This window comes from Colossoma macropomum, unplaced genomic scaffold (assembly GCF_904425465.1).
Source record: "Colossoma macropomum unplaced genomic scaffold, Colossoma_macropomum, whole genome shotgun sequence".
NCBI classification, from domain to species: domain Eukaryota; kingdom Metazoa; phylum Chordata; class Actinopteri; order Characiformes; family Serrasalmidae; genus Colossoma; species Colossoma macropomum.
In genome coordinates this window covers 24,225,049-24,243,774 of record NW_023494809.1, presented here as the reverse complement: position 1 = coordinate 24,243,774, position 18,726 = coordinate 24,225,049, and the positions used below count along the sequence as shown (strand labels likewise).

General features: G+C 38.7%; 1 protein-coding gene across 1 annotated transcript; it reads left to right on the top strand.

Annotated features, from left to right (window-relative positions):
- The first annotated feature begins 915 nt into the window (after window positions 1-915).
- Window positions 916-18,414, top strand: slc51a (solute carrier family 51 subunit alpha). Its single transcript, XM_036558059.1, has 8 exons — window positions 916-1,247; window positions 6,712-6,863; window positions 6,989-7,062; window positions 9,143-9,301; window positions 13,908-14,019; window positions 16,190-16,336; window positions 16,444-16,549; window positions 17,826-18,414. The coding sequence occupies exons 1-8, from the start codon at window positions 1,175-1,177 to the stop codon at window positions 17,975-17,977; spliced, it is 975 nt and encodes a 324-aa protein (XP_036413952.1). The 5' UTR covers window positions 916-1,174; the 3' UTR covers window positions 17,978-18,414.
- Window positions 18,415-18,726: the final 312 nt, after the last annotated feature.

Genomic DNA, 18,726 nt, shown 5'->3' with positions numbered 1-18,726 from the left:
TAGTGGTTGAAGTTGCAATCATTGAGTGTTTTCACATGCACTTAATAATCCGATAACTGCAGAAAATCAGATTTTGTCAGTAATCTGATCAACGCGTTTACATGCACTTGAGTAATCACATAATGTGAAACTCCAGGTCTACATGAGTCAGGCAGTAATCAGATTTCTGCTTTGCAGCCAGCCAATGAACTCGCAGACTAAGACGTGACGTAAACGTAATATAAAACTCAAACTTCATGCCGCGGCTTTTTTTTTTAAACAATAGCAAGTAAACAAGCAAACTGTGCAGAGCCCTGCTGGTGACATCCTGTTTAAACAAAAATAATACATGGCCACAACTTAGTAAGTGTGGCCACATATTATTTGTCTTTATACGGGATGTCACCAGCAGGGCTGAGTAAAATTGCATTATCGTTTTTTTGTTTTCAAACTTTTTGGCAGAGGAGCCCATTTTTTTTTTTTACGCTGGGGCCTGTAAGATCCTAGTTACACCACTGATGTGAGCAGCAGTGTAGTGTCGGGAAACTACGGAGCCCTGCTGGTGACATCCTGTGTAAACAAAAAATAATGCGTGGCCACGACTTAATTATCTCGTTCCCGCACCTTACTAAGTTGCAGCCATGACTTAATTATCTCGTTCCCACGCCTTACTAAGTCGTGGCCATGCATTATTTTTATTTATACAGGATGTCACCAGCGGGGCTCTGTAGAAAACAGAAGAGTGAAAAGGAAGAAAGTGGGAGTGAACAAGAATGTCCTCAGTTCACACACATGACTGCTTTATCTGCTTTGCTGAGCTGGGTTTCTCTGGAGGCTGATGGAGGCCATGTGATGAGGCTGAAGAGGCCCCAGGTTCAGGGGGGCAATGCAAGGGGAGCACAGCGCCCCCCAGCGGCCAGCAGGAGATGATGGAGTGTAGATGAGTGCAAACAAGTGATTGCTTCTATGAGGACTGACTAACCTCGCTGTAGGAGCGTTTTGTCACTTAAACGGCGAACCATCTGCGTTGGGGTCGAATGCAGGGGGCGTCGCCATTGGAGGAAAAGTGAGAACATAGTGGGGCAAAACAGAGCTGGTGCGATTCCATGCGTGTATTTTCAGACGCGTCGTGCTGGTGAAAGCTTGTTTGGTCGGTGGATTTCTGACTTTGGCTGAAGTTTAAGGACGACTGAAGATGGATGCGACCAACATTAGCTCTGACCCGAGGTGCAAACAGGAACCCCCTTTGGCCATCGACATCATTTTACGTGAGTTCCATCTGATCAGACCACGCAGAAGTTGATTTTTCCTTTGAAATGGTTCGAATTTTCCCGGTCCACCTTAAATGGGGCAGCAGTTACATTCTGGTGCCTGGTGCATTTAAGGTGGAACGGGAAAATTCGAGCAAAAAGCTGGAAGCCAACTTCAACATATCATATTCTATGTGTAGTTCATCCTAATCATCCTAAAGGAGAACTCCACCATTTTTCAAAAATTCTGTATAGTTGAATCATTCGGAGCGGTTTGATGTGAAATGCTCAGTTCTAGAGGGTCTTACTGAGTCAGAATCGTTCACAGTGGTGGTGATAGGAACCGTATGAATCATTTAATGTCTGTAAAAGCCCCCCAGGGAAGCTTATTATTGAAAAAAGAATAACTGCCTGAAGACTAAGACACTGTTTTTCAAGATTTTTTGTCATAAGATTTTGGGCTGAAATGTATTTTAAAAGCTATTCATGGTATTCATGATGGAGGGGTACATGCAGGGTGTTGTAAGGCCAAGTAGTCCCCCCAAAAAAACCTTTTATAAACATTGCATATAAAAACTTAGAAGTCACGTGTAGGTTGACTGGTGGTTCTGGATAGTAAATAAATTGGCTGTATTTGTGTTGTAGACATTGTGACCCTTGGTTCCTATCACCACCACTGTAAAGAAATCAGAGTCTGTCAGTTTCTCTACAACGGACCATTTCACATCAGACTTTAACATCTCAACCACTGAATTATGCAGCAATTTTTAAAATTGGTGGAATTGCCCTTCAGCAAAAAGCATTTTAGAGGGACATCCTACTGCTCACACCATAGTCACAACACTGGAACACAAGTCAAAGCCTTCTTTATTTAACCTTCCACACACAGACAGGACAGAGAGTACATTGGTTTCTGATTAATGGTCTGAGAGCTCTGATCTTTCTGTGTGTTTCTGTGTTCAGTGAGAACAGATTCAGTACAAGCCGCAGTCATTTCTGTGTATCTTTATTAAGTCTTCTTTCTGAAGACTTCCTAGTTTGTCTTTTTCTTATAAAGGATTTTTGGAAAATCCTTTGTATGATCATTTTTATTATTTATTGTTTATTGTTTGGCCTTGATCAAATTACTTGATCTGTTGATAAAACAGAAAAGAATAATACTCATTTGGGACCACAAGTGAAAAAGCACCAGGGCTGCTGTGACAGAGTGGTGCTTTACATGCATAATAACACATAGGCTAAAGTATCCATACTACACTACAACATCTGTTCCACATAGCGTACCTAGATAGTTATCTGCGTGCTACAGTACAAGTCTTATGTAGGAGTGATGCAGGCAAATCCTGCAAAACAGGGTCATTGATGGCATATATACACCCCTCCTAAGTATTGTTACATATTATTAATATGTAAACAAAAGTCATTCAGAGTGGTTTGATGTGAAATGCTCAGTCCCAGAGAAACTGGAACTGAGTTGTTCACAGTGGTGGTGATAAGAACCAGACTGAAATATATAATGCCTTTAAAAGCCCACTCAAAGAATGACTGATGACAAAGAGATGTTTACAACATTTGAAATAAGACTTTGGCCTGAAATGTATCTTTTAAAAAGGCATTCATATTTAAAAACATTTAAAAAAAATTAAATAAATGTTTAATATAAAAGAAACTTTTTGTTCTGTCATCACTGGGTGAGGGTGTGGGGCTAGGGTACCTTTCTGGGGGACTTCATAAAAAAATTAAAACAGTATATGGAGGAAAATGAATATAAATGGGGTCTCAAAAATGTAAAATCACAATATATCAAGACATTTTCACACTACATGATATGGCACTATATATATATTATATATATAAATTTTCAATTTTAATTAGTTTTTAATCAGTTTTATTTTTAGGATTTAGATATTTTTATTTATATTCAACATTATACATACTTTGCTTCAGTAAATCCAGTAAAACATGACTAACTGTGGTCTGTTTGTAGGTGAACATGTTGTTGGGGTGTGTTTGACGATATCCCAGATACGCTCAGAGAAGCATGTTTTGAAATATGGTGATGTAATTTATCACAAAAATGATAAATATTGTCATGTTGCCCGGCCCTTCGCTACGGTCCACTTATGACATTTGTTTGGGTTTATAAACAAAAACTTTTTCCATTTTCCCAACCTCTTTATATCCCTTAGAATTAAATAGGCTTTCTGTTAATGTGCCTTTTAAGACTGAAATATGCAAATGTCTTAAGGTTTTCTGATTGGCTGCCCTGTATTGCGCCTCTGGGCTGAAACACTGCTTCTGATCATCACAAAACACTCAATTCAAAACAGGCTGTTCTTGCAGCTTGTTTTCCATGTGTAGACAGTGTGTGGACTGAGGAGTAAAAGGTACATTTCGATGCAACCCTGTTTACATAGTATATATTGACCTTTATTTAAAAAGCGAGAACAATTATATTTTTTATGATGTGGTCCCTTTAATGATTTTTTAAAACTAGATTAATCAAGTTTAATAGGTTAACCCTGACAGCCCTAAAACTCTAAATGATAGAACCTACTTTCCCTTCATGAACACTTGACTGAGGTGCCTTCACATCTCCTTAGGAAGCCGTACAGAGTGTTATGGATTGTGGATTTGTCCTGGCATGTATGATTGGGCTTGGATTCCTATTGCGGACATAACACTGTTATCTTTTCGTTGATGAGAACACACAGGGGTAGATGTTGCCAAATGGCCACCTGCTTTGGGAAGTTTACTGCATTCTTTTTTCCTTTTGACAAACCTAACAGACATGACGGTAATCAGACAAATCAAATTTTGTCAGTGCGTTATCTCGAATGGTGCAGTGGAGTAACCATGGTGGTGCCCCTGCCAAGCTGGTCTGCCAGGTCTTATAGATGTTGATCTGTTGGCTAAAGTTTGTTGTATGCAAAGTCGTATGCAAAATTCGTATGCAAACGTTTGGACGCCTTTGGTAAAATGACGTGTTTAGTTGATTTTATAAGTAAAAGGTAACACATTCTCTACAGAGACTACACTTCACATTTTAATGTAAAATTACTGTTTACTTGCTGAATTTAACATATTGGGGGAAAAATTTCCCCAATTCAGTATTTTTATCGGGTGAAAAATTCCCCCAATTCAAAATTTTGTCGCAGTGTGTTATCTCGAACGTTGCGGTGTGGTAACCATGGTGGTGTCCCTGCCAAGCTGGTCTGCCTTGTCTTATAGATGTTGTTCTATTGGCCAAAGTTTGCTATGAATTCTATAAATAAGGCCTTTTGGGGCCTGTTTATTCTAGTTTTTTTCTTGTCTACTTATAATGTGCCATAATAGGCCACAAACATGGCCTGTCATGGCACATTTTATATTTTATGTTTTTCAAATATGACTCTGCAGATATATGCAAACTGTGCAGTACGATCTGCAGATCCCCGTGGAGGAGGTGTTAACTTATTTTCACTTGAAAATCAGCAAAGCATTTAATTTGACCAGGGGTGTTTAAATAAGAGAACATACAGTAGACATGTTTCTATAATTCTGGCTGCAAATTCTTAATTCTGGCCACAAGATTTATTGGCTTGGCCTGAGGGGCCAGTACAATTTTATGTATCTGTCTACCCGTGAGCAGTGTAGTGAAAGACTGTAGAAAACTGTCAGCACTGAAAGACCCTGCTCAGAGTGGCTGGTGAGAGTGTCTGTAGGTAGTGATATGGTTTTGTGTGTACTTTTGAGCAACATCAGTGTTTGTGGGGTGAATGTATTACTGCCCCAAATGGTTTTAATTGGAGCCTCGGTGGGAGTGATTTCCCAAGAAATTTCCCAACTCTGAGGATTTCCAGTAGTAAGGGATTTTGTGTCACTTTGTTAGTGTAGACTAGGGAAGTGCAAAAGTGATATCCAACAGGTTTACTAAACATTGTATATCACAGTGGCGATACAAGACATTATTAAAATTGTCTACCTCTGATTGGATGTGATACAATACAGATGGTTTTAAAATTAAAAAAGTGCCACTTTGTTTATACATCCATAAATATTGCACTGTAACTTGTTCATGCACTCATGCATATACAACTATTAACATATGTTATCGTTTACACTGTATAGTCACTCAGTTCATTCACTGGACGTGACATGCACCACTGCATTGTCACCTGCATAATATTTATGTGATTTTACTTACTCATTTTCGTACTGCACATTATATTTTATGGTTGTTTTAGCATATTTTATTATATATCTTCTTCTATTTATGCATCTGTGTAATAGCATACAACAGTACTTTTGCTTATGTTTTGCTCTTTACTGCACTTTGTGTTGCCGTAATGGGCGACTTTCCCTCTGGGATTAATAAAGTGATCTGTCAAGCACTGTTTACAGTTGTGCAAAATAAAAAGAAATAAAACACCAACAGCTACTAACATCAGAACTGCAAGCACATTTTTTTAGTGCACTGAAAAGCTGAGATGATGTCAGCATTATCTCGAATGCCTTTTGGGTAAAGGCCACAAAAACAATTAAATAGATATTTAGTTTTACATAGACGCACAAGAACCAATAAATATTTTTATTTTTGTTCAGTTATTATGTTTGTAGTGACAGTAGAAATTACTGTCTTGCACACTTAAAACACAATACTGGGTGTGAGAACAATCCTAATGTCTGATCCGTTTTATAGGCTTGAATATGTGTGTTTTGTACTTGGCTGTTTAGCCTAATGGTTAAATCACTTGTCCCGTGCAAAGGAGAGTAGTGTTCACTTCCAGCACAGGGAAGCAGTCATTGGGCTTCTAAAGGTTTGTGCCAGATGTGTAATGATGTCTGTCTGGTGCTGCATGTATGAAGGAAGTTGGTGTGTTCTATCATTGCTGCTCTCAACAATGTGTTTATTGCGGAAACTCATATGACGATAATTATAAAAATATGATAAATTATACAGCCCTAGTCTAGACTGCTCTCAGAACGGCCTGACAGACGGATGTTTTGCCTAAGCTGTTTCAGTAGCTTACACATTCAGTAATTAGATGTACAAGACTTCTCTGAACTGTTCAATGAGAAATTAGCATTTTAATTGGTAACATTTTATTTGGATGGTCCAGTTTAGATACTTTGTAGATGCTTAATCTACTTTCAAGTTACATTCAACTAAATATCTACTAAATTGACTATAATTTTCTTTAACTCTATACCTGGCTCTAACCCTAACCCTAACCCTAACCCTAACCTTAACCTCAACCTGAAACCTAAACCCAACCCTCACCCTAGTCCTGGCCCTGACCCTGGTCCAAACCCTAACCCTAACCCCACCACCAATCAACAGATAGTTTGAACATCTATAGATAATCTATGTGGAACTTTAGCCCAAATAAAGTGAGACCTTTTTATTTTGTATTATGAGACTAATTTGGTGCTTCCACACAATCAGAACTAGTGTTGGGTATCATAATATCTTTTCCGTATTCTATTTTTTTCCAATTAGAGCTGGACATATTCGGGATCGTCCTGTACTCCGTCCTGACCTTCATGGCCACAGTTTCCATGCTGATTTACCTTGAGGAGTGTGTCTACATCTACAGGAAAGTTGCCTCCAACAAAAAGAGTGCCATCATCTGGGTTAATGGAGCAGCACCGGTGAGGTTCCTTTGATCTGAAATGAAGCATTGCTGGGATAAAACAGTTAGTCACTTCCTCAGACCTCACAGAGTGACTGATGGGCTGACAGACGGATTGAGAAAGATTCTGTTTGTTTTTTCCAGGTTATTGGTGCAATGTCCTGTTTGGGCATGTGGATACCTAAGGCCACCATGTTCACAGATATGACCTCAGCCACGTGAGTTAAATGTGAAGGTCCTTGAAAGTATGGGAAAAAAACTTTGGAAAAAAAACAGGATTTATTAAAAAAATGTGGATGAGTCATCAACACTGTGGCTTCTTTAAGTTCTTTTTCTGTGAAAGAAAAATAGCCAGGGTTATCATGACTAATCATTTGGAAAAAGAGCAATTTAATCGGACCATCTTGATGAATCAGCAGTGATGAGTTGCGTGATGGTAAAGCATAGTTATTCCTACCCGTAGATAGTATAAGCATTTGTTGTCACATAGTGGTTTTATGGTAATAAGTCATAAGTAATAAGAGTAAAAGTCAGACACCACCCTTCATTTATTTAACTTCCAGCAAAAACAGCCATTAAGTACAAGTTACTCATCTTCAGTTATGCATCTTCAAAGTTCAGTCTTAGAAGTTGGTTGCATTTCCCGCTTCTCATGATTCCAAGTGATCCCAAGCACGTTTGACACTGTTGAGGTCTGGACACTGTGGTGGTCAGTCCATTGTTCTGAGACCACCAGAAGCCTATTTGTTTGATTTATCTACTTCCTTGAGATGCCGCCTTTCAGTGCTGTTTATTTGATAGAAATAGATTTGGCAGGCTACCAGGTTTTGCAGATGGTTGCTAGGAATTCTTATTGTTTTTCATGTATTTTCCTTTTACTTTCTCCTTCTTTATGCAAGTGGATTAGTGTCTTATCTCCTCCGAAATATTTCCTGAATGATGAATAACTTTAATGGCTGTTTTGACTGGAAATGGCTGGTTTCCCGAAAGCACTCTCTACAAGTGAAAGTGCCCTAAACACAGACATGCTTTATGAGAAACTAGGCCTATTTTTATCTTTTTCCAGTGAAGATGCTTTGTTTAGAAGCTTTTGAAAGTCTATGCATGGCTTATTATTAGTAATAGGTCTTTATATTAATAAGTCCATGCATGGCTTATTATTAATAATAAGTCTTTATATAAGTAAGTCTAGGCATGGTTTATTATTAATAATAAGTCTTTATATTAATGAGTCTATGCATGGCTTATTATTAATAATTCTTTATATTAATAAGTCTATGCATGGTTTATTATTAATAATAAGTCTTTATATAAGTAAGTCTAGGCATGGTTTATTATTAATAATAAGTCTTTATATTAATGAGTCTATGCATGGCTTATTATTGCTTACTTAAGTTTATTTTTTTTAATTGCTTGGCCTTTTTACTCTGTTTGCCCGATCAGTTGTCAGTGAATTACTTGAGTACTAATGTAACTGATAGTGAAAGCCGTGTACTCAGCCTGCCCACCTTTCAATTTTTATTGAACTTCTCCTAGACCCCATGTGTCAAACACAAGGTCCGCGGTCCAGGTCAGGCCCGTGACACAATCGTATCTGGCCAGCAAAAATATTCTAATTTTCCAATAATATTACCCTGTTTCACAATGCGCTGCACAACAGTCCACGCCATGCACTGCAGCATAATGTGTGTAGCAGGTACACCTCAACAATTTTACTCAATTTCACACCAGTCGTATCACCAAACACATTAGCTGCATTTCAGCTGCAGTTCAACCAACATGAACACTTAACGTCAGCTCAGCAGCTCAGAGCCCACGTATTAATGTACTTGCAGCAAAGAAAGGATGGCAGGTGGCAGGTGTTTAGTTCAAGCAGAGAGGCAGGTTTAAAAGACTGAGCTCCTGGGGACGTTTAAATATTGAATATTTCAAGTATTCGTGTAATATTTCAAGGCCCATTTTAAGTGTCTGTATTTTACTGTTGAAGTTTTTTTTAGCATACAATGGTCAGTTCGGGTTACAGCACAACATTAATTAAAAATGAAATAAAAAAATGTTTTTCTCTGGCCCACGGATTTGTTCAGATTTTTTAATATGGACCCTTTAGTGGTTTTGACACCCCTGTCCAAGGCTGTGTTTTTTTGTGAATGTGTTTGAGTTCAAACAGGGGGATCTACTTGATATGGTTGGGGAAAAAAAGCGCTGAATAGCAACAAAATAGCGCCAGACCTTTTCCGACTGTGTTTGTGCATGTCTTGGAAATGAATTCTGTGAAGAACATTTTTGTTGACTTTGCAGGTACTTTGCGATTGTAGTGTTCAAATTCCTCATTCTGATGATTGAAGAGTGTGGTGGAGATGAAGCCTTTCTCAAGCGGTCAGCGAAGAAAACCTTCAAGATCAGCACTGGACCCTGCTGCTGCTGCTGTCCCTGTCTGCCCCTAGTGCCGGTCACCAGGTAAGTGACATACTCAGGGCAGGGTAGGGGATGAGAACGATCCCTCATGGTGACTCCAGTGTTCTGCTTAGATATACAGAAGTCTGGACACCCCTGGTCAAATGACATTTTGTTGATGTTCTAAGTGAAAATGAGTTAACATCCTCTACAGAGAACACACTGCTGCACCTTTTAATGACGTATAATTACTGTTTATTTGTTGAGTTTAACATACCGTGGTTTAACATAACCTAACGTGTGACCTGTGCAAAATGTGGCACATTTTATGTTTTATTTTTGGGACATTTATGGAACATTTTATTATTTTCCCAGTAAAAATAGTTAGAAATTGCAGATAAAGGCCATATTTAACGGCGAATTCCACTGATGTAAACAAAGTCATTCAAAGTGGTTTGATGTGAAATGCTGCGTTCTAGAGAAATTTGCCAGTATAGTTCACAGTGGTGATGATAGGAACCAGATGTCTGAAAAGTTTAATGCCTCTGAAAGGCCCCTTGCAGAAAGTTATTACTTAAAATTGAGCCTCTGTCTGACGCCAGAGCCAGAAAGTTTGGCCTAAAAAATATAGTATTTTAAAAACTAGAATTCCCCTTTGAGTTTGTTCCCTGTTGAGGATGTGTTTACTTGTCCTTTCTTAGAAAATCAATAAAAAATTTGACCGGGGGTGTTCAGACTTTTGCACATGACTGTAGCACATGGATGAATTCTCAGAATTGAACCTGGCTACCTATCCTGAATTGCTCCACATACTGGTGTTCCAGTGATGCAGGATTCCCAGTGATGGCTTATGTAATATGGACATGTTTGTTCAGATTGGTCCCAGAAATCAATAATCTAAACTCACTGACGTCTGCACAGCTTTGAAGGTAGTACTTTCATTTATTCTGACGACAGAAGGACATTCAGAATGAATAGCTTGGCAAGTTTTAAAGGAATACTCCAGTGTTTTTTCAGCCTAACCTCTGTCTGTAGCATGTGGTTAAGTTCCGCTGACAGTGGCTTCAGCATCTGCCCATTGGATGCGATTGTAATTGTGTTTTGAGCCGACAGGTTCTGTGTTCTTTAAGTACAGGGATGTGAATCAACGTTATTGGCCGTGATAAATGACAGTACTCTACAAATGTGCCAGATAGAGATACGGTTGAAAAACACTGGAGTATTCCTTTAAATAGCCTGTTGTCACGTTACTGACCGTTTGTTCAAATATTGCCCATATCTGCATTTGGACTGGGTGGATGTTCTCCTGGCCATTCAACTCTGGGGCCTCTTTCAAGTCTTATTAGAGAGGTCACCCAGAATGGCAGCGTGGGTTCACTACCTTCAGAGGATTCAGGCAGAGCGTTTTCTGGCAGATTTGTTCTGAGAGATGGTCATTGTGCTCAGCGGTGTTTACTTTGTTTGAACTCCGTTAATTGGGGTTGTTATCTAATCATCTAAAAGCTCTTTCTATTGTGATTCTAGTCTCTGGTGTTAAGCGAATAGAAGGCTTTCTTCCTTTTAGTGGTGGGCGATGTGACTGCATTGTGGTATAATTCAAGTTTCTGATGTCGTCACAACCATCAACACAACAGTACTCTTTCACCAAATAATGAATTTTAGTAATAATGATAATAATATTAATAATAATAATAAACATTTCAAAATCTTGATTTATTATTATTATTATTATTGTTATTATTATTATTATTATTATTATTATTATTATTTGTTTGTTTGTTTAAAATGATAATAATAATGGTAAATAATGTAAATAGGCTGTTCTTCTCCTTATTATTATTATTATTTTCATTCTTATTATTTTACAATCAAAGTAAAGGATAAATCAAATTAAATTCATACTGAACAAATAAATACATAATAAATAAAAATTAAATATTAAATAAAAAGTATCTAGCATGAGTGTCTGGCGAGTAAGTTAGTAGCCGGCCAACACAGGACCCCCTGAATACCAAGGGATATTTCGCACACTGCAGGCACCTGAACGTAACTGCTGACCCATTTAAGGTGGGACGGGAATTTTGAATAAGAAGGCAACTTCAGCTTCGTTGAATTCCTCAAGTCATTTGTCTCTTACATGTGTTCCCATACACTCATACCTCCGACCGTCAGGCTCTGCTGGAATTTGGAAAATATTACAGTTACAGATTAGTGGTATCAGAAGCAGCTCGTCCACAACTTGTTTTGTGCACAAGGCCCTGACCGCAACAGCGTTTGATGCAGCTGACCTGGTCAGGTGGCTTCTCCAGGGACGGATTTACTGATTCAGGGGCTTTAGGCAAAAGACAGGAATGGAGCCCCCCGGATTCACATTTTTAAACTAGTGACGCTACAATCTACACTGAGAAAAATGATATATTGACAAGTGAAATCATCTTAATCATCTTATTTCTCACTTTGTTCCAAGAAAATAATAAGATTATTTAACTCATTTCTAAACATTTTTACTGAAGTAACTATGAAGTGAAATAATCTCAGTATGTTGCCAAGTCATTTTGCTTCTTTTGAGAAATTGTGCTTGAAACAAGTGAAAGTATCTGCCAGTGTAGTGCGTTAGCTTTAGGAGTGTAGCATCAAATGTTTTGTTTTCCTCTGTTTTTGTGTTTCTTTGTTATGCTTATAATATATATGTACAATTTTACTAGACTATCCACCCAGAGAAATTATACAGAAGAATTGGCCGAAGTGTCTCGTTCACACTAGTCTGTCTTTGTGCAGTTGTGTCATCATGTTCAGTAACAACATGGAATAGTCCGTTATAACCATGACCGGGATGTGGGGCAGCACTGAAATTACTGAAAATAACCGATACAATCGCAAATATCAGCCATTTTTTAAAGTGTGTATGTATTTTGGAATAGGCCCATGGGGAGACTCTGCACTCTCAGAAAAAAAAAGATACGAAATGTACTCAAGGGTACATCTCAGTACCTTTAGTCAGGGAGCATAATTGTACCATAATCCACTGAAATTATATTTCATAAATTATATTGACTCCACACACTCCAGGCTTTTATTTGACTGTTTTTAAGTTATTCGGTTATGAAAAGGTACAAATATGTAATTTTCACCTGGAAGAACTTATTTAAGTGCACAACTGGACCTTAAGACCACTGGTATACCTTTGAGGGAACATTTACATTGTTTGTACTTGATGAATGAAAAATGTACCTGCACAGCACCTTTTTTCTAACAGTGTAGGTGACGGCCTACCTTTACCTAGCGCAAAGACCACCCCTGGACTCAGGCGATATGGGGGAAAGTGTGGCAGTCAGTCTGGTGTTCTTGTTATGCTAAGGCTAACCCTAAAAGACAGGGCACGTCTTCGTATCTGCTACCTCAAAAATAAAGTGAACTAAATCAGATGCAAAACACTTCACAGCTGTAGGTGACTGAGAGACTTTTTGGAACATCCCTGCCTTAGCAACTCAGCTAAACGGCTAATGGTAGTCGCTTTTGTAGCATACTGGTGTACTATTTATGACAAGACTCACACTGGAGGATGAATTTCGACCATAGACAGTATATAAACTGGACCCAGTCATCCTGCTGTTTCCATTTTCTGTACTGTCGTGGATAACCGTTCATTTTGAAGCTGTAAAGTGACCGACAGGTCTGTGCATCAAATGACAGACAGTCCAGTCTGTCTAGAAGAGCACAGGGCCATGAGGTGATCTAAAATGGCTCAGGTGTCGCTTTATCTTTGGGCTGAAGGCAGCCTGAAGTGAACAGAGAGCTTCTATCAAGTGGTCCTCTTGTGCCTAAGCAGCTCACTTCTGGAGACATGCTTTGGAAGCCAAATGCTGGGGGCCTGAGTTAAATGAGTGTACCCCATTAACCAGTATGTCACCCACCGCTTCCTGCATTTCTGGACAACTGCTTTGGGTCACTGTTTTTAAAAGAGCTATAGACCACAGGTGAAACGAATTTAATTAAATTGGTTGCTGTCTTTAAAAATGTGACCCCGCTATGAACTTCATGAAAATCTTCCTTGAAGTGTCCTGCTGAGTGTTGTCCAGCAGGTGGTGCTGTAGTTCTGGGTTGAAGAGGTTTGCATATTTTGCAAAAGTTCCGCTGCATGCAAAGCAACTATGGTTGTTTTCTTAAGTTGAATGCAAAAGTGTGTCTTTGGTCAAATGACATGTTTTGTTGATTTTCTAAGTGAAAATAAGTTAATGCATCCTGTATAAGTAACAAACCATAGTGTGGCATTTTCTGTTAATTTACTTGACTAGTTGAACATATTGGGAGGGAGAAAAAACATAACATTTAAAATGTGCCATAATTTGTGCTCCGGCCACATTTTATGTCTCCAATGTGTTAAACGCAGAACATAAACAGTCATTGTGTATTAAAATGTGCAGAAGTGTGTTCCCTTTAGAGGATGTGTACTTGATTTCACTGAGAAAATCAACAAATCATGTGATTTGTAAAAGGTTTTTCTTCCTACAGGTGTATTAAAGTGCACCTTTTGCTTTTGCTCTCTGACAAATGGACAATAATTCTAACTGATATGCTTTGCGTCTGTTGCAAGAACATGTTAAACCTATAGCAGGTGCCTCTACACATGTAGTAATTGCATTTTTGCGTATGCTGTGCTTTTTCTTAGGCGGTCTCTGTTCTTACTGAAACTTGGCTCCTTCCAGTTTGCTGTTTTGAAAGTGGTCTTCACGATCCTGTCCATCATCCTTTGGACCAATGAGAACTATGATCCCGCTTCTGTATGTAAAGAGCCTTTTTAAGACCTCCTATCAATGTCTGTGTATATGGATAGAATAAGCAGACAGAGTTTCTTTCTCTCACCCTTTTAATGTGCATGTGATGACATGGGCAGAAACCAAGTTTGTTTACATGCAGCCATGTAAACATGAGGCAAAAAAAGAGAGAGAATAATCCAAATCAAGAGTTAGTGTGCACCCATTGGAAATATGATCACCATTCAAAATGGAATTGAATTGAAGAATGTTTGAATCTGATCACTTTCACGATCAGAATCTCTGTATCATGACAGTTAGTCCACTGAGGAAGCGATGTTTTTTCAAGCTTCAATGGACTTAAAATTACTGTTCGGTAAGTACATATTAGCTAAGGCTCAGGTTCCTGGGCAGAGTTTAAGCTTAGTCCTGGACTATGTTTTTCTTTCAATGGATAATCTCCATTCATAATAATGTCCAGTCCAGGAAACTGACATTAAATTATACTGTTGTTTTTTTTATTATTATTCAAAATTGCTGCATAATTCAATGTTTAAGTTGTAAGCAAGTCATTCAGAGTGGTTTGATGTGAAATAGGCAATTTTAGAGAAACTTACCGACTGAGATTTCTTTACAGTGGTGGTGATAGAAACCAGGGGTTGCCATGACTACAACGCAAATACAGCCATTTTATTTACTATTCAAAACCACCAGTGAACCTACATAATGTTGATGTGTGTGTGTATAACCTTGTATCTCCATTTTTGACCTTTTTTTTAGTTTTTGACATACCTGTTACTGTAGTTCCACTTTGTAGTTCTACAGTTACAGACTGTAGTCCATCTGTTTCTCTGCATACTTTGTTAGCCCCCTTTTGCCCTGTTCTTCAGTGGTCAGGACCCCCATGGACCCTCACAGAGCAGGGACTATTTGGGTGGTGGATCATTCTCAGCACTGCAGTAACACTGATGTGGTGGTAGTGGGGTGTTAGTGTGTTGCGCTTGTCTGAGTGGATCAGACACAGCAGTGCTGCTGGAAATTTTAAACACCTCAGCGTCACTGCTGGACTGAGAATAGTCCACCAACCAAAAATATCCAGCCAACAGCGTCCTGTGACCACCAATGAAGGAAACTCCAGCAGCATTGTTGTGTCTGATCCACTCGTACCAGCACAACACACACTAACACACCACCACCACGTAAGTGTTACTGCAGGGCTGAGAATGATCCACCACCCAAATAGTACCTGCTCTGTGAGGGTCCATGGGGGTCCTGACCGCTGAAGAACAGGTTAAAAGGGGGCTAACAAAGTATGCAGAGAAACAGATGGACTACAGTCTGTAACTGTAGAACTACAAAGTGCACCTATATAGTAAGTGGAGCTGATAAAATGGAAATGAATGCAGAAACAAGGAGTGATCGGTGTACACATATATATATATATATATATATATATATATATATATATATATATATATATATATATATATATATATTGGGATATTTCTATTGGTCCATTCATCATGAAATTGTACCTCAATGCAAACAGTAACTAGTGGTTTCAAATTATGTAAAAATGACAAAAAATGAGTTTTTCTGCGACATTGACAATATGTAATGGTTTGGGGGCTATTTTGTATTACATTGCCCTGCATGTGTCTCTCCACCATGAATGGATTTAAAAAAAATACGATTTACACCAAGCCTATCATAAAACAACGTCCCAGACATCAGGGAGTGTATTCATAACCATTTAATGACTTAATAACTTTTCTGTGAGAGAATCATGAAAACTTTAGACGTCTGGTTCTTATCTCTACCACTGTGAACAGTTCTGCCTCGGGAAGTTTCTCTAGAGCAAAGCATTTCACACCAAACCACTCTGACTGTGTTTACATGTTTACATCATAACAAACGGATGATGCAAACATTTTGAAAAATGGTCAGATTTCCACTGTAAGAGACGTTAAACACAATAGATGGCTCTGAAAATGACTCTCATTGTTATGGTTCACACAGTTTTGCACAAAATGCTACATAAGGTTTGTTTATATTACATATATTACTATTCTTAACAGATTTCAGAGTTGATGATAAACAGCTCACACGGAATCTGCAGTCGCAATTAATTCTGCATGATTGACGAAATTCTCTGCATGTAAGCATGACCAGTGACGAGCCTGTCGCTCTGCTCTAGGTTAGCAAGAGTGATACTGCTATCTGGATCAATTGCGGAGTGGGGGTCCTCACCATCATCGCTCTCTGGCCTGTTGGCATTATGTTCATGCATGTGCGCGAAACGTTGCGCAGTCTGAAGATTGTTCCTAAGTATGCCATGTATCAAGTAAGTATCAAGTATGTATCATAAAGCTTTATGTCTTTTGAACCAATTTGATTATAGTACATAAAATGTTTTTGTTTGCACTTTACCCATGATGCCCACCCCACCAGCTGGTGCTGGTTCTCAGTCAGCTGCAGGCTGCCATCATTAATACTGTGGCCTCGTCTGGAGCCATCGCCTGTTCCCCGCCGTACTCCTCCAGGGCCCGGGGTCTCTGTGAGTGACCATTATGTTGCTTCACAACACTAGAAACACCTCTCTTGTACTTAATCCCTCTGAATGTTTGAGTCTCACCCACTTCATACAGTTACAGAGTACCTATCAGGTTGAGGGGGGTTCCCCTCTCAAGCAAACTGAACATTAAAGGAACGGTACTGCATTTTTCAGCTTAATCTCAATCTGTTATGTCTGTGCCGTGCTATTGATAACCATGGACAATAATTTCAGTGCTTTCTGTGCGCATAGAAAACAACTGCTGCCACAGAGCAACTGATGAGGTGCAAAATTCTCTTATATTCTCTTTTATTCTAACAACACAGGTTTTAGGATGAAACAGACATGAAAAATTTCTTACTGTTCTTAGCATTTTTATCCAATTGTCAAACATTGGACTCACTTTCAGTTTCCTTTTCCACTCCTTGGGACCACCAGTGGTTCCAAAACGCACTTTGTCATATTCTTCATAACTTTTATATTTCATAAGCTACATTCAGAAGGTGGGTGTCATATGAGAGCTGTAACTGTCTTCCTTCCAGTCAAATAGATGGGTGATGTAATTTTAAACCCTTATAGTAAAAGAAGCTGAACTCACAATTTTTTATCTACTGAAAGTCGACCCGTTTTTCCACAAATCTGGGCTATAAACTATAAACAGATGGCGTCTCTTCAGTGATATACTCTGTAAAAATTATTTTTATAAAATAATACAAAGAGATACCCTGGAGAATAAGAGGTTAAACCTTTTGAATTAAAGCTGAAAGTCTGCACTTAAGGCGGTGGTTGGTTATGGCTAAAACTGGGGAGGAAATTTGGTTATTTTTTTGGTGTGTGTGTTTTGTGTGAACTCCTACCGACACAGTTCAGCAACTGCCAACTTGGCTTTAATTGCAAGTGTATTTTTGAGTCAGTGTGTTTTCTTTCCCTGTCTAAATACAGGGAAGCATCTCAGAATTATCTGACCATATTCATTAAATGGTCATACACTACAGATGTGGCAGAGAGAGCGACTGGGCTCAAAAATGCTGTGGTGTTCGTTTACTGAAGGCCTAGATGATCACTAGCACAAACAGTGCAATGCAGCAGATGGGTTGAAGTCTCTAACTGCACACAAGGAATGTGGATGTACAAGGGACAGCTTTCTAAGAAAGTGGGCAGTCAGTGTAGACTTTATGTCCAGGTGCCGGTCAGCAGTGAATATATAAACAATATACAACACAGACCAACTTGAAGTGGCCCAACTGTCTCTCAGAATTTCCCCTCTCCCTTTTTATAGTGATGAGCCAGCAGCTTCTGATCTTGGAGATGTTCATCATCACGCTCGTGACTCGGATGTTGTACCGACGTGAATATGAACCCATACCAGACGTGGACAGTGATGAGGAGAAGAAGATGATTTCCTATGACAGTTCAGCAAACACAGTATGAAAAGAAGCAGCTGTTATTGTCTGTGTAAACAGGTGAAAAGCTTTCAAGGCCAAGTCACAGCACAAAGAAGAAAAACGGTCACCAAGTGGATGACAGACGTCATCTGTTTTGTGCTTTTACACTATTTTCATGTGTTTATCCATGAGATTTTCTAGCATCAGTGATGCAGAGTCTTTGAATTTCATCGTCTCTAATGTGGAATACGGCTGATGACCCTATGCAGATGTAAATTTTGATCAATTTGATAGCATGTATTAGATTCAGAGTATTCTTTAGTTATGCCCAGTACCGTGTTCAGACTCATTGTACACATTGCACAGTATTTCAGACTATTCTGAAGAAGTTTTGCTTACGCTGCAGTGTTTTATGTGTATTATTCATTTGCATTACTTCCACATATTATATAATAAATTCATTCCTAATTTGTAGCAGGCTTATATTACTTTTAAGTGTGTTTTCTCTCTGGAAGCGTGTATTCTGCAGAAAGAGTAAACTCATTTTCTCATAAAAAGACTCTTTAACATAATTTAGTTAAAATTATAACACGTTTGCCATGCATTACATGCTACTATTTGATTCATTTGATTTATATTGATCTTTATACAGTGACCCATGAACAAAATCCAAATATAAGCCTCTTTTCCTCTCTGACCTTGTTTAGGTAAAACAGTAAAGGACATTAAGCAACATTTAACACGTGCTGAAATACAGGTACAGGTGGCTTGGAGCTCCTCACAGCGAGCACGGCT